The following is a 14,562-nucleotide window of genomic DNA, read 5'->3' as shown; positions in this document are numbered from 1 at the left end:
CCTTTAAAATGTTCAACATTTTGACATTTATTAAAAACAAGTATATAATGAATAAATATAATTTCTTCAGCCAACTCAGGAATGTGCAAAATTACTCAGACAGAGGCCGGGCTGGAATCCTGTCCTCCACATTCTGGCTGCCTCTGTTTCATTGATGAGACACAGTGACAGAACTGACCATCAAACTGTCAGGGAACTTCCTGAGAATTTTCTAGAAACCCTCTGGATCCATCCAGTAGGAGTCACTTAGGTGAGATGGGCAGTGTAGAAATTTGATAGAAAACTAAAATAAATTGGGGCAGACCATCTGAATAAGTCTGCCTACCTTGTAAAGGTATGTGATATGCAGTTAAACAAGGAAGTAAGCTGACAACACAGGGGCAGATGTTAAAATCTTCTATTTTCAGATCATGTCTCGTCTGCTCTGAATAAAGTTCGGGTCCAGTGTGTGCCCTCTCACAGATGTTAGGGCTGCAATTATTTGTAACAAGCCTATGTTCACCCTGGAGGCATTGAACTCACAAGCTTCACCAGACTCCTTTCCCTTAAAATTCTTGGGAATTGTAACACCAGCCCGAGGACAAGGTCTAGAAGCTCATGAAGGGTTGGTATTGGGGAGTAAGTAATTGATACACCAGAAGCAGCCTGTGAGAGAGTAGGCTGCCTAAAAAGAAAATTGCCAACACCTGTGCTTCTTGCCGCTCTTCTCTCTAAGCCCTCTCCCCAGAGGCTGCATGGCAAGGTTAACTATAAAAGCTTTGCTGCAAAACAACTGAGGGGATGGGGGATGGGGGATGGGGGTGGGGTGAAGAGAAGGAAGAGATTTTTCTTTAGCAGTACTCATAAGAAGTAATTGATGGAGTAACAGTAGCAGTGGGGAAGAATGGAGAAGAATGAATAGTAATAATAGTACATGAGCATGTGGGACTATCTCTGTGTTAGCTTTTTTCTGTCTTGATACACCAAAGTGGGTATAAATTAAAAGAACCTATGACATAACCTCGCTTGAAGGCATGATCCAATTCTACTCAGAAACCTACCCAGTGCCTGCATCATACCTTTTCCTGCTTGTTACGGTATTTGTAGGAGCCCCTACTGTGTCATCACTATAAGCTCACCCCATCTCATTCTAGCGAGATCTAGTGCACCAATTATATCATCACCAATGCTCAAAACAGAGCTTGCAATCTGGAGAGTGCTAAATTGGAGGAAGAAGGTTGGTCTATGTGTACTTAGTAATACTGCTGTACTATAAGTTTTCAAATCCCTAATTGGGCCAGCCAGCTGATTTGACTTATAACTTAACTGTCTGTCGGCCTCACTAGATAGAGGAGACCAGGAAAAAAGCTCCACAGGAGGGCAAAAACTTCTATTGAGATTGGCTATAATAACAATCTTGCGAGTCTGATTATGTTATACCCTCTCCTCCTTCTTATTCTCCAGTTAATTAGGGAGGCATCTGCCTGAGTCTCTTAGTTCATTGTTCTGGTCTTTTAAAAAGTTTCATCTCTTTTGCCTAGGACCTAGGTAATGTTTCCATCAAATCAATCTTTTCTCACCCTATTATTTAATTCATACTTCAAAACTATTTCTGTTATTGGGGCTTTACAAAATAGTTCAGTAGGCCCAAAATCACAAAGGAAGTTCAGGAATAAACATAGGGATTCGTTGTTAGGTTTCCCCAATGGCAAAATGCTAAGTACCAGAGAATTAGATAGTTGACATGCAACAGAAGTTCTGTAGAGGGAACCCCTCTGTTGCAGTGGAGAATCTGAGTGAACGAGGAACTAGATCGGACCTGGGCATTTTGTGGCCCCCAACCTTTTCCTCTCCCTGTCTGGCCCATGTGAAGTCAATCAGAAATTAGAAATCAAAGGTAAGTAAGTGTATACCATGCATGTAATACAACTAAGGTAAAGGTTCCCCTGCACATGCATGCTAGTCATTTCCAACTCTAGGGGCCGGTGCTCATCTCCATTTCAAAGCCAAAGAGCCAGCGCTTGTCCGAGGACGTCTCCGTGGTCATGTGGCCGGCATGACTAGACGCCAAAGGCGCATGGAACACTGTTACCTTCCCACCATAGTGGTCCCTATTTTTCTACTTGCATTTTTATGTGCTTTCGAACTACTAGGTTGGCAGAAGCTGGGACAAGTAACAGGCACTCACTCTGTTATGCGGCACTCGGGATTCGACCCGCCAGACTGCCAACCTTCTGATCGACAAGCTCAGCGTCCTAACCCACTGAGCCACCGTGTCCCTCTGTAATACAACTACATTGCTTTTATTTTGAAGGCAACTGGTATTTTTTTAAAAAAAATTACTGTACCTCTGTGAATGCATGCCTATGCACCTTCACAGCCCTAATAGTTCTGCCCTCTACAACAGACCCAGTTTCTCATGTGGCCACTTAGGAAAATTAATTGCCCACCCTGATCTAAATACTGTTACCTATAGCATACAGAGCCCTTTCTAGTATAGGCCTAATGTATGGCCAATGAAGGGTGTAGCTGCCATGGCCATCAAGTGCTAAGGGGACAGACAACAGCAAATGGCAAGATACTCTCATGTGATTGATATTGCTAATAATTCTGATCTGTCTTTGCATTAGGTCAGAATCAAAGAAGTAGTCTGTAGTGCTACAGTTAGAGTTAGCAGCAAGTGATCAAAATACATATTAAATGCAGTGAACTGAGATCCGTGAAAGCTCACGTGCTGTGACACATCTTAGTCTTAAAGTGCTGTGAGATGGTTGTTTAACAATTCAGATAGCAATCTCTATTGCAACAAAAAGATTTGAAACACGTAAGAAAACAACAAGGTTTCAGCAAGAGGGATGCTTCAGTGCTGATTCACAACTTACAAAGCAGCTGGCAATGCAGCAATACCTTGTCTGGAAATCTTTGGCCTTTAAGGGCCTGCACCTTTAGACCTAAACACTGGTAACATAGTTTTTTGACTCATAGCGTAAATAAACTTTGGAGCATTTTGGAGATGTATTACAAATATTGTTTTATTTTGGAGTTGATTCTCACATCGGAATTTATTGATCCTGAGTCATACTCACTTTCAGATCCTGATGTTAGGAAGTTACGGTCAGGATTCTTATGGTTCTGCTATCGTCTTCATGCATTTTTAAGAAGTCAAATGTAATAAGGTAGAAGATTGTAGAGTAAATGAACTTGCAGATTAATCTGTTGGAAAAGGTTCAGCACAAGAACGATGAGTTTAGAAACTTGCCATCTGTAGCAAAGCTTTAAGTAAAAGTCAAGAACCCATATATAGACATGATTCAAGATAGCTTATACACTGAGATACCTTGCAATGTTGTGACAATTCCAAAATTAATTTTGTGAAGCCTGGTGAGTGCAAAGGGAATGTCTCTTCCCATTTTCTGGTATAGGTCAGTGATTTCTTTTGGAGGCTCTGACAGTTTTCTCCAACCTGGTGCTCCATGGATCTGTTGGACCCAAAACTTTGATTTTCAATCCCCTGCCACCCAGAGTGCCAAGTTAGAGAAGGCAGATTTCAAAATCGCATAAGCTGTCTACCCACATAATTGTGGGCTTCCTGTTATTTCAGATGAAGTCAGTAGTTTAATGCTTATCATACTTAGTTTTGGTAGTGAATAGCTGGCTGACTAAGCTCTTTAAGTATCTGAATCCAAAAGGCTCATAATAATCTTGGCTTTAAATTTCTTCCAGAAAATAATTTTCAAAGAAGGGGGAGAAATGATGTTGACAATTGAAGTGTCGCCCTTAATATTAATAAGAGAATTATAGAAATATCAAAGCAACTGGTTTGGAGCAGACTTGTTCTAATCTGCTCAGTATGAGCAAACAATCTAGGATTTACCACACTTTTGATCTTATTTCCCAACCTAGATTTGTTGAGACTTCAGCTCCCATCCCCACCCTTTTCCCCATCACCAGCATAGCCAAATTGCCATGCTAGCAAGAAATTAAGGCAAGTGAAGTCTAACAAACCATAGGAAGAAGTGCTCAGAAATCACCATGTTGGGAGAATTGCTTTTGACAAGTTCACTTCAAGGATAACTGAGCTCAGAGTCCTGTCAGTGCCTTCCTGAAACTATGGTTAGCTCAGGAATTCTGGGAGTTGAAGTCCACAAGTCATAAAAGGGCCACAGCTCCCCACCCCTGACCTAGAGCAAGGGTAGGCAGCCCTGTGTTATTTGGAAGACCTATTTAATGATGGGGGGATTGCAACAATAGTTTGGGGACAATGATGCAAAGTGAATGGAGCTGCATCATATAAGAGGGAGCAGAGCTTAGCTTGATCATTGCATCCTTTAGTTTGCAAAATGGGCATAATTGTTCTGTCCCTTCCTTGTGCTATGCAGGGTCTAACATCTTCTCTCTTTCTCTTCCTTTCCAGCCATGGTGCCTATGGGGAGAAATGCCGGGTTGTCCAACCTGCTCTGCCGTGGGTGACCAAGAGAAACACTCTATTGACAGCTGTGCCCCTGAGTCTCCTGCACAGTCTCAGAGTGGCTCACTCATCCATTTACAGAGTGGGGCTGGAACACAATGAACAAACTGAACTTCCACAATAACAGAATCATGCAGGACCGACGAAGTGTCTGTATTTTCCTTCCCAATGACGATTCCCTCAATATCATTATCAACGTGAGTGAACTGTCACCAATGGGAGTGTCTGACTATCTATTTTTCTTTAAACCCACTACCTATATAAGAGCAGAAAATTGCATCATGGTAATTTGGTGATTTATGTTCCAATCTTAATGCAGGTAGTTCTTGACTAGCAAGCACAATTGGGACCCAGAGCACAATTTCCATTGCTAGGCTAAGTGATTCTTACTCAATTTTACAATGTTTTTACGGTGGTTGTTAAGCAAATTTATGCAGTTGTTAAGTGAACCATGCAGTTGTTAAATAATTCTAGTTTCCCCATTGATTTTGCTTGTTGGAAGCTGGTTGGGAAGGTTGCAAAAACCCTGGGATGCTGCAACCATCCTAAATATACATGCCAGTTTCCAAACACTGACATTTTGATCACATGGCCATGAGGATGCTGCACAGTTGTAAGTGTGAGGACTGGTTGTAAGTCACTTTTTTCAGCCCCATTGTAAGTTTGAATGGTTGCTAAACAAATGCTTGTAAGGCAAGGACTACCTGAAAGCCAGTCTTTGAGAGTTCTGGGGGCTGCTCATAGTTTTGCCAGTTTTGCACTTAATGCTACTTTGATTCATCTTACTATCTTCCGCATGCTTCTCTTGAGACCCAAAATGCTGTAGCTGCAGCTCTCGTTTGCTGGTATGTGTTTTCAAACACAATAAACAGGACTGAAGCCCATACAAAGGCACACAGAGTTACAGAGGACAAAATCTTGTACAGATAAGATAATCCTTGACTTACGACCACAACTGAGTCCAAAATTTCAGTTGCTAAGCAAGACAGTTAAGTGAGTTTTGTTCCATCTTACGCCCTTTCTTGCCACAGGTGTTAAATGAATCACCGCAGCTGTTAAGTTATAACATGGTTGTTAAGTGAATCTGGCTTCTCCATTGACTTTGCTTGTCAGAAGGTGGCAAAAGGTGACCACATGACCCCAGGACACTGCAACTGTCATAAATATTTATTTATTTTTTTAGATTTATATACCGCCCTTTCCCGAAGGACTCAGGGCAGTTTACAGGGTATTTAAAAGAAAAATCAATACAAAAGTTAAAACAATTAAAAAGATTAAATCAGTCCCTGAGAGAAAAATAAAAAAACCCCAGTTAAAATTAAAATTCTCAGCCTGGGCCAGAGAGCTCTAAGAGCCAGGTCTTCAGGTCCCGGCAGAATGAACGGAGGTCGGGGGCAGTCCTAAGCTCCGCGGGCAGCTGGTTCCAGAGGGCAGGCGCGCCCACTGAGAAGGCCCTACCCCTGGGTGTTACCCGCTGGCAATCTTTAACCGGCGGCACCCTGAGAAGACCCTCCCTGTGGGAGCGCACTGGGCGAAGGGAGCTTGATGCTGGCAGCAGGTGTTCCCTCAGATATGAGTCAGTTGCTAAGCTTCTGAATTTTGATCATGTGACCATGGGAATGTTACAACCGTCGTGTGAAAAATGGTCACAAGTCACTTTTTCCAATGCCATTGTAACTTTGAATAGTCACTAAATGAACTGTTGTAAGTTGAGGACTTCCTGTATCTGTATTTTTGTGAAACTGCAGCAATACTAAGTCTTGCTCTTAAGCCACACTTCTATCATTCTTTTCTTTCTAGCTTTTTTGTTGCTATTAATACCAATCCCTTGATTTCTGTTTAAGAAATAAAATGCATCATTTATTTTGGCGAAGAACCACAAAAGGAGTTAATGTGCAGTTTTATATTGATAAATTTGTTGGGAGAAAAATGGTTAAACTGGCTTTCATTTTTTTAATCCCTTCTCCCCTCTGCCCCCGAGATACTCTTCAGTCAACCTGAAGGATCCAGCATTGCTTTATCTGATAAAAAAAATCTGATTTACATCTAAGAAGGCAAATGATAAATCTATCCATCACCCAAATTGTTTAGCCAGTGCAAACATTTTAGGATGGCTGAAACTCATCTTCCACAAATGCTCCTGACATTGCTGACTTCCACAAATTGCCTTTTTGAAAATAAGAGTACTTTTCTAGCTCTTCATGGTCTCATTACTGTCCTTAAAACACTCTGTCAACTAAAAAAAAAAGCAAACAGCTGTTATCTTGCCATATCTCCATTTCTCTTCCAGAAGTTGTTTATCTCAGCTCAGCAGTAAGAACAGATTTGTTTTTGGAAATAGGAGGCTTTGAGTTTAATATCTTGATTGTTTGGTGTTGCATAAAATTTTGGGTTCTTGATGTTCTCCTAATTCAGTTTTCTTTTGGCAGATGCTTTATTCTTAGACTGTGTAACATTCACCTAATCTGAGAATAAAATATCTGCCAGAAGAACACCAACCTCGGAGAACACCAGAAACCAAGAAATTCAATCCTAAGCAATATGTATTCTCCATTTTTGCTGTATAAAAATGTCTACGTTTCCTGGGCAAACGATTCTTCAGTTCAGTGAGTTTTTAGGAATTAGAGTTTTATCCTATTTTTTTTAAACCTAATTGGGCCACTCTCCATCCTCTTCTGTATCTTTTCGTTTATTTTTTAAGAGATGCTTACACTGCTCTTTTTTCCCTTCTTGTTACTAAGTTTGGCTTAGTGCCTTCCTGACAAGATCTTGCAGGATCAAGAGAGACCTGCTGGAAATGAGATAATGTCACAGTGGGTTGGCGTATTCTATTTATCTTCTTTTATCAAAACTGGCACCAAATTGATACATGTAGCAGGTGCCCTCTTTCTCCCTAGCTCCTTGCAGTTAAATCTCACAAAATCCAAATTCTTAAATTAAGCATACAAAATAGCAAAAGATAAGATTTTGAGGACTTCAGAGTGTGATGGATTTTGCTAGTTTTCTATTTGTTATCAGTTAAAAAAGAATAAAGATTAGATGAATTCTAATGAGTAGCATTTTGTCAGCTGAAGTCAGCAAAAGTTAACAAGCTGTGAAAGCCTAGGGGACTCTTGCTTTTATGTAATTTGTTATATAAATAATTCAGCCTGGTTTGGCCATAGCTTGCTAGGTCTTTGAATAAGTTGAGTTTGTGATATTTTACCTACCTGAGTTGTTCTTGTTTTATGTTGATCGTTGCAGTTCCTTAATAAAAATAAGAGTAATGGCACAATAACTTTCCTGGCAATTTCCCCTGAAATTCTTGCTAAAATAATTGCAGATTGAACTATTTTCCTTTTCCTTTGCATTCTGTAGGTTAAAATATTGTGCCATGAGTTACTTATCCAAGTTTGTGACCTGCTACGGCTGAAGGATGGGCATCTCTTTGGCCTCAGTGTGATACAAAGTAAGTCTAAATGGAACAATGCTGTTTCTGTAAGTTTCTACTAACTTTGTGTTTGGATCATTGATCTTTGTTAAACCTGTGCTTTTTGCACAGGTTTGATATTGTTCGATATTTGTTTGCTGCAGAAAAATTGAATTGATGAAGAATTATAAAGTAATACTTTCAAGTATAACGTAACAATAGATCAGTATCATAGAGCCAGCTTGATGTAGTGATTAAGCTACCAGCCCCCCCCGCCCCCCCTCTCTCTTTCTGTCTCTGTCTCTGCCCTAGGAAGGAGGCAATGGCAAACCATTTCTGAAATCTTGCCAAGAAAATTGCAGGGATTAATCTAGGCAGTCGCCAGGGTCTATATAAGTATTGGAGGCTAGTTGCATAGTCTCACTAAGATGTATCATAGTTTGCTTGATTTTGGCTTAACCACTGTAAGAATCTAACCATTTGGTTTAAAATCTCAGTGCATTACATGAACCAAGAGAAGTCTTTATTATTTAATAAATTAAGTAAACTATGCCAGCCAAATATGCAAACTTGGTCAATATTTTTGATTATAAACTGAAGCAATGGGCTGAAGCTACAGCTTAAAGTTGACCATACCTTGCAAAAACTATAATTGTTTCTAAAATTAAAAACAAAAACAAAACTAGAGTTCTTGAAATAAGATCAAATTCCCATGGGTAGGTAAGAGGCAATAGTTTGCTACTTGGACCTTTACCTTAGAAGTATTAGAGTAAAAGTATAGAAACATTGAGCTATCAGGATTCTCCTTAAGGAATCAAACTTTCTTAAGCAAACAAAAGAATGTCATTAGCCTTGCTATATTGTTTGTAATAGATATGCCAATATGCAATTTTTGCAACATTTTTAAAAAGTGGACAAGTTGTACTAGAAGAATAAATTATTGAATGACGTTTTTTAAAATGTCAATTTCCTGAAGGAAAGCTCATGAGGAAATTCTATCTTTTTTTTTCATCAGTAGAAATGCTTCAGCTGGTCCACAAAAGCAGCTTTTATAAGCTTGGCTTTCCTTAGTCATAAGTGCATCATTGTTACTGTTTTTTAAAAGAATGTCAGAAAACGCTTTGTTCAGCCTGCATACAAAATACTATCTTCTTGTCCCTTTCTGTGGCAGATAATGAGCATGTATATATGGAATTATCCCAGAAGCTCTACAAGTACTGCCCAAAAGAATGGAAGAAAGAAGCAAGTAAGGTAGGAGTGCCACTCTGGTTTGTGGTCAGGAGGACTGAAGTAGGGAGCGATTGTCTATTGACACCACAAACTTGCCTTTCTTTGCTGTTGCTGTGGCTTAGTAGCTTATGCACTCTAGCCTTATTCACCCCACCATATGTTGTATGTGAGACATTAGCAGAAGGACTGCCTGACCTCATTGTCAGTTATCTGATACACAAGTGCAGCATTGGGGTTACTTCACAGTGATGGTTCTCCCACAGTGAACATCAGAGAGAGAAACACAAGTTGCTGTTCAGCTTCTAAAGGCAATTTCTGCATGAACTCAAAAGCCCAAAATACTGAATGTTCCTAGCTACAATGGGGGATCAATTTTTTAAGTAAGTCTGTGTGTGTGTGTGTGTGTGTATAAATATACTCTTTCATCACAAGCCCATCAACAGGCTCCTAATTATATGCATTAAAAGTAAAAGCCAGTATCCTTGGACATCTGTGATCTTAGTGAGATCATATCAACCACTGGGCCATTGTAAATGTGTGGTTCCCAGTGTTGCCCATATATCTGCAATGTCTTTGGAAGCAATCAGAGCATTGAGAAAATTGCAAAAACTACAAAATCTCTACGTGCCTGGTGGTGGCAAGGAGGAGGAGGAGGATTTAAGCTTTTATGCCATCCAACTTTCAATGATTCAGCAAGGGAATGAGCAGCAACTAGAAAGGGATTTGTTCAGGAAGGGGCATCCTTGGGGCATCTTTCTCAGCCATCTTCATTAAATTCAACTCCATCACAGTCTCTTTCAAAATGATTTGAATTAGCTCAGAGGAGCTCAAGCTTTTTGGCCAGTGAGCAAAGGTGAAATTTGAGAAAACTGCCCCTTCACAAAAGGAAAACCATAATGATGGCACAGAAAGCAGACAAGGGTGTCCACCCCAAGGTTTATTATATAGAAATAGCACTTAGAGTTATATACCACTTCATAGTGTTTTACAGCTCTAAGAGGTTTCAGCATATGGCCCCCAACAATCTGGGTCCTCATTCTACCAACCTCGGAAGGGTGGAAGGTTGAGTCAATCTTGAGCCGGTGAGAATCGAACTGCCAAACTGCAGGCAGCTGGCAGTCAGCAGAAGTAGCCTGCAGGACTGTATGCTAACCACTATACCACCATAGCTCAAGCTTTAAAACATCTTGAATTTTTGAATGACCTGTAAACTAAATTAAACCAAATAAATTAGCCTATGCTAATTTTTTAAGTTGTGATCTTTGACATCTTTTAGTAAGTCCTGCCCCTTCTGGACAAAGTAAGGATCCTAATGAAAGTTGTTATGGCTTGAAGCTTGAAGGACTCCAAGAGTGTGTCCTGAAGACACATTGTTACTTCTGGGCATTGCATTGGGGACCCACTGGGCCCACTGGTCTTACAGTGAAACAGCCAGCAGCTTTAATTTAGCCTCAGAGCCATTTTAAAGACACTTATTTCCTTTTTTCAGATCAAATAAGATGCTAAATAAATAGAAGCCAAGTAATCTCAAGTTGATAGGCAATTTTCTAAGAAATGAAATATTAACCAAAAGTTCCCTGTTCTCTAATTCTACAATTTATTTATTTCTCAGTCTGATTTCCCATCTCACTCATAAAACTCGAGTCCAGTTACCATAAAAATGTGGTAACATCATGCACTCCAAAACAAATGATACAGTGAAGAACATAACCTATAAATCAGTCAGTTGTGCCAGACGCTTCAGAGATCTCTGCTCTCATTTATGAAATGAGATCCCAGAAAGTTTTGAGCTTGCCCAAAGATAAATTAAAGTAGTACGGGAATATCTCATGAAATTAACATTTGGAGTCCTGTGAGATTTGACCTACATGGCCTCCCTCAAGTCACTGTATCCTTTGCTGTATCCAGACAAAAGACTAAAGAGTGAAGCTCAGGCATTGGGGTGGAGAATGATCTAAAATTTGGGTTAAGGTCTCATTCCAATTGCTTATTGATGGACAAAATGTTGTAAACAGTGTGTTCCTGCACACTTCTGCCAATTTTCTTGGCAAAGAAGATTGCAATTTAGCCAGCTCTGTTTCTCCATCTTAGTGTGCCTCCAGCTGGTGCTCCTTATAAAAACAGACAGAATAATTAGAAAAAAATAGGATCTCAGGTTTCTGGATAAAGATTACTCATCATTATGGATGTAGCTGACTATTGGTTATTAGAGGAGATATCCTTTAAAGGCTGGACACAAGCGAGAGGTTGTTGTAAATGGCCATCTCAGCAGCCCCTGCAGGAATAGAAAGTGGACTAGATATACTTTTGGACTGGTCCAGCAGAAGTCTTTTTATGGCCCTCCCTTTGCTCAGTCTGGAAACTGACATTTATATCTGCTATTTATTGCAGGGTATAGACCAGTTTGGTCCCCCAATGATCATTCACTTTCGAGTGCAGTATTATGTGGAGAATGGTCGCTTGATCAGGTAAGTTTCAGGAAGCCAAACTACGTAGAGTGGAGGGAGTGTGTATTCATCAGAGAGTCCTGTTCAAAGCCTTGATACTAGAGGACTGCAAAAAATAAATATTGGTGCTCAGAGTTGTCCACAAGTTAAATAATATTTTAGCTTATTGATCACTTCATTCAGCTTTCTACCAGGGCATCTGGAAAGATGTAATCCCAATAAATATACCAAGGCCATAGACTGGGAAAAGTTGCACTGACATATTACCAGATCTTCAGCAATGGGTCTCTTTGAGCTTGGTATGATTTTTTTCATCAAGATAACTTGTTCTATTTAACTGTTTAGAACATCTGCAGGCTGTCGTTGAAGATGAAAGCCCTCTCAAGGCTTACCTAAATCTGATAAAGTAATAAAACGGTCTGAGGAGTAACAAAATGAGTAAACAGCAGCAAGATAAACGTTAAAGCAATGAAGTGATGGTAAGAAGAAATTCACATCAGCAGGGGCATCCATAGCAAGGAGTCAACATGTAGGGGAGAACTGAGATGGCCTTGAGAAAAATGTGCAGCTACCTCCAGAAAAACATAAGCTTAGCCTGGGGAAATAGGAAGGCCTTAGAAAGAAACACAAGAGTATCCTGCCTTGGTTTCCGGTTCGCACGTGCAGCGCTTTTGCACGTTCAGGAACAGTCTGCTTCCTGCCGTCCGTTTCTTTTTGGGAGGACCCTGAAAAGGGTCAAAAATTGCCCTGGAGGGGCAATTACCAAGAGGAGGACTTCCCTGCGATCGCAGAAGGGTGGCAGCCCTCCGCTGGAATCCGGGATCATCTCCTTTGGCCCGAAGAAGAAACCGGCCATAAAGATGGCCAATCACTAAACCGCTCCCTGCTGAAAGCCAAAAGCACTACCTAGCACTAAGAAGCAATCTGGAGGACCTGGGTGAGCTTTTACCTTTCCTATTCCCTTAACCATTTTCCTGTGGGACTTTCCTGAAAATCTCCTTCCCCATTTTTTTAGAAAACGGCGAATATCTACTTTGGGAACAAATCTTAAAGCCTCAAAACTACAAAAGAAACTCAATTAATTCAACAAAGAAATTAAACAATTTCATCTGTATTTATTAAAAAGCTCCTATTTTTTGCTGGGGATCCACTATCCTATCTTCTCTCTAAGCTGTGAATTAAGGAAAAAATTTGGACTAATCCTACAAAAGTTCTATATTAATTTGGAAAAAAAAAATTACTGCATCTTATATGTTATTGTAAAGGTTCAGGTTCCCCCGCACATGCATGCTAGTCGTTTCCAACTCTAGGGGCCGGTGCTCATCTCCATTTCAAAGCCGAAGAGCCAGAGCTTGGCCGAGGACATTTCCGTGGTCATGTGGCCGGCATGACTAGACGCCAAAGGCGCACGGAACGCTGTTACCTTCCCACCATAGTGGTCCCTATTTTTATACTTCTATTTTTATGTGCTTTCGAACTGCTAGGTTGGCAGAATCTGGGACGAGTAACAGGCGCTTACTCTGTTATGCGGCACTCGGGATTTGACCCGCCAAACTGCCGACCTTCTGATCGACAAGCTCAGCATCCTAACCCACTGAGCCACCGGGGAGGAGAACAGTAATGGCTGACATGAAGATCTGACAGGGACGGAACTAGCATCGACTTAGTGGAACAACGGTAGAACGGAGCTGACAAAAAGTTATTCCAAGATTTTTACATTTTAAAAGTGAAAGGGAGAGCTTTTGAAAGAGACACTGGCTAGAAGAGGGTGGCTGTTGATTTTGATATATCTCCCCCGAATTAGGAAATAGAAAAGGAGGTAGTGGTGGAGGGAGATAGAGGGGGCAAAAGAAGGTGGATATACCCCATAAAGAGTATTTTTATAAAAATCTGGTTAAATATGACAAGCATACCGAACTTAACAAAGATTAGTGCAGGAAAGAGGGCAGCGCCACAGGGCTTAGGGATGTCTTCAAGCCCTTCTATTCAGAAGTCCATTGATGACATGCTACAAAGGGAAAGATCAAATTCCTTTAAAGATTTACAAGCCCTTCTGCAAAATGTGCAAGAAGCAATGACTAAGAATCATGAAGAGATGAAGAAAGAGATAGGTCAAGTGAGAAATGATACTGGTGAGCTCAAGTAAAAAATACAAGCGATTGATGGTAAATTTGAGGGGATTTAACAACAATTAATAAAAAAAATGAGCAAAGATTACAGGAAATGGAAGTAAGAATGGAGAAGGAGGAGAAGAAAGTAGAGGACTTAAGTGAAACGCTAATCTGGGCGAACAGAGCTTGAAACAACAATTATCTTCTGTTGTGATTCAGGGTCAGCCTGTGGGTTCGGCAGTTGGGTCGGATGACTCAGATGAGGGGGAGGAGGGGGTGTTGAAGAACTTGCTGATGATGGCTTTGAGGCTCCGCAGAGCCCCCAACCAGGCCCCTCCCACCTGGTGGAGACGCAGCTGTGTGAGCCTGACAGCGTGGATGAAGATGACCCACAGCTGGCCCTGTTCAAGGACGCCCGACGCAGGAGGCAGTCAAGTAGGAGTAAACAGAGGAAGGCAATGGGGCTTCTCGGAAGGAGGGAGAGAGAAGCCACACCCTGAACTCTTTATAAAGGACTTGTGTGGGGAGGGCTGGTTTGCTGAAAGCAACCGCTCAGATAGTGTTTCAAAGCTCCGGTATCTTGGTTCGTGTCTTGTTTGTTTTTGTAATAAATTTGGCAGACATATTCCAGCCTCTTGCCGTCTGTAAAGGGGTTGCCTTTTCTGCAAGGCCGGTAGCAGGCTGGTACAGAACATCTTCCTGGAAGCAGAGAAAGCCACCCACTATCTGTGCTTTCAAATTGTTAAGGGGAAAAAAAGTGAAGACCTGCCGGTCATGATGGCGGACTTAATGGCGAAGGCATTAGGCATAGGAAAAGATGAAATGTTGGCGGAAATTGATGAGACGTATAGGGTCCAAACTAACTATGCGAGGAGACATAATCTTGTGAGATTGGTTAAAAAATTGGTTAAAAAATCG

The 14,562-nt window shown here is 40.9% G+C and overlaps 1 protein-coding gene across 1 annotated transcript in view; it reads left to right on the top strand.

The window, feature by feature from the left end:
* Positions 1-200: 200 nt before the first annotated feature.
* The window catches only part of FRMD6 (FERM domain containing 6), a gene marked incomplete at its 3' end in the record, with an annotated part of 39,791 nt that continues 25,429 nt past the window's right edge, over positions 201-14,562 (top strand). The window contains exons 1-5 of the mRNA XM_083378223.1: positions 201-250; positions 4,394-4,644; positions 7,805-7,895; positions 9,028-9,107; positions 11,478-11,554. Of these exons, the coding sequence (XP_083234349.1) occupies positions 4,546-4,644; positions 7,805-7,895; positions 9,028-9,107; positions 11,478-11,554 (347 nt within the window). The 5' untranslated portion in view covers positions 201-250; positions 4,394-4,545. The remainder of the gene's footprint in view (positions 251-4,393; positions 4,645-7,804; positions 7,896-9,027; positions 9,108-11,477; positions 11,555-14,562) is intronic.

The sequence above is a fragment of the Vipera ursinii genome (assembly GCF_947247035.1).
Source record: "Vipera ursinii genome assembly, chromosome: 1".
Lineage (NCBI taxonomy): Eukaryota > Metazoa > Chordata > Lepidosauria > Squamata > Viperidae > Vipera > Vipera ursinii.
Note: the sequence above shows the minus strand (reverse complement) of the source record. Positions and strands in the feature narration are given on the sequence as shown.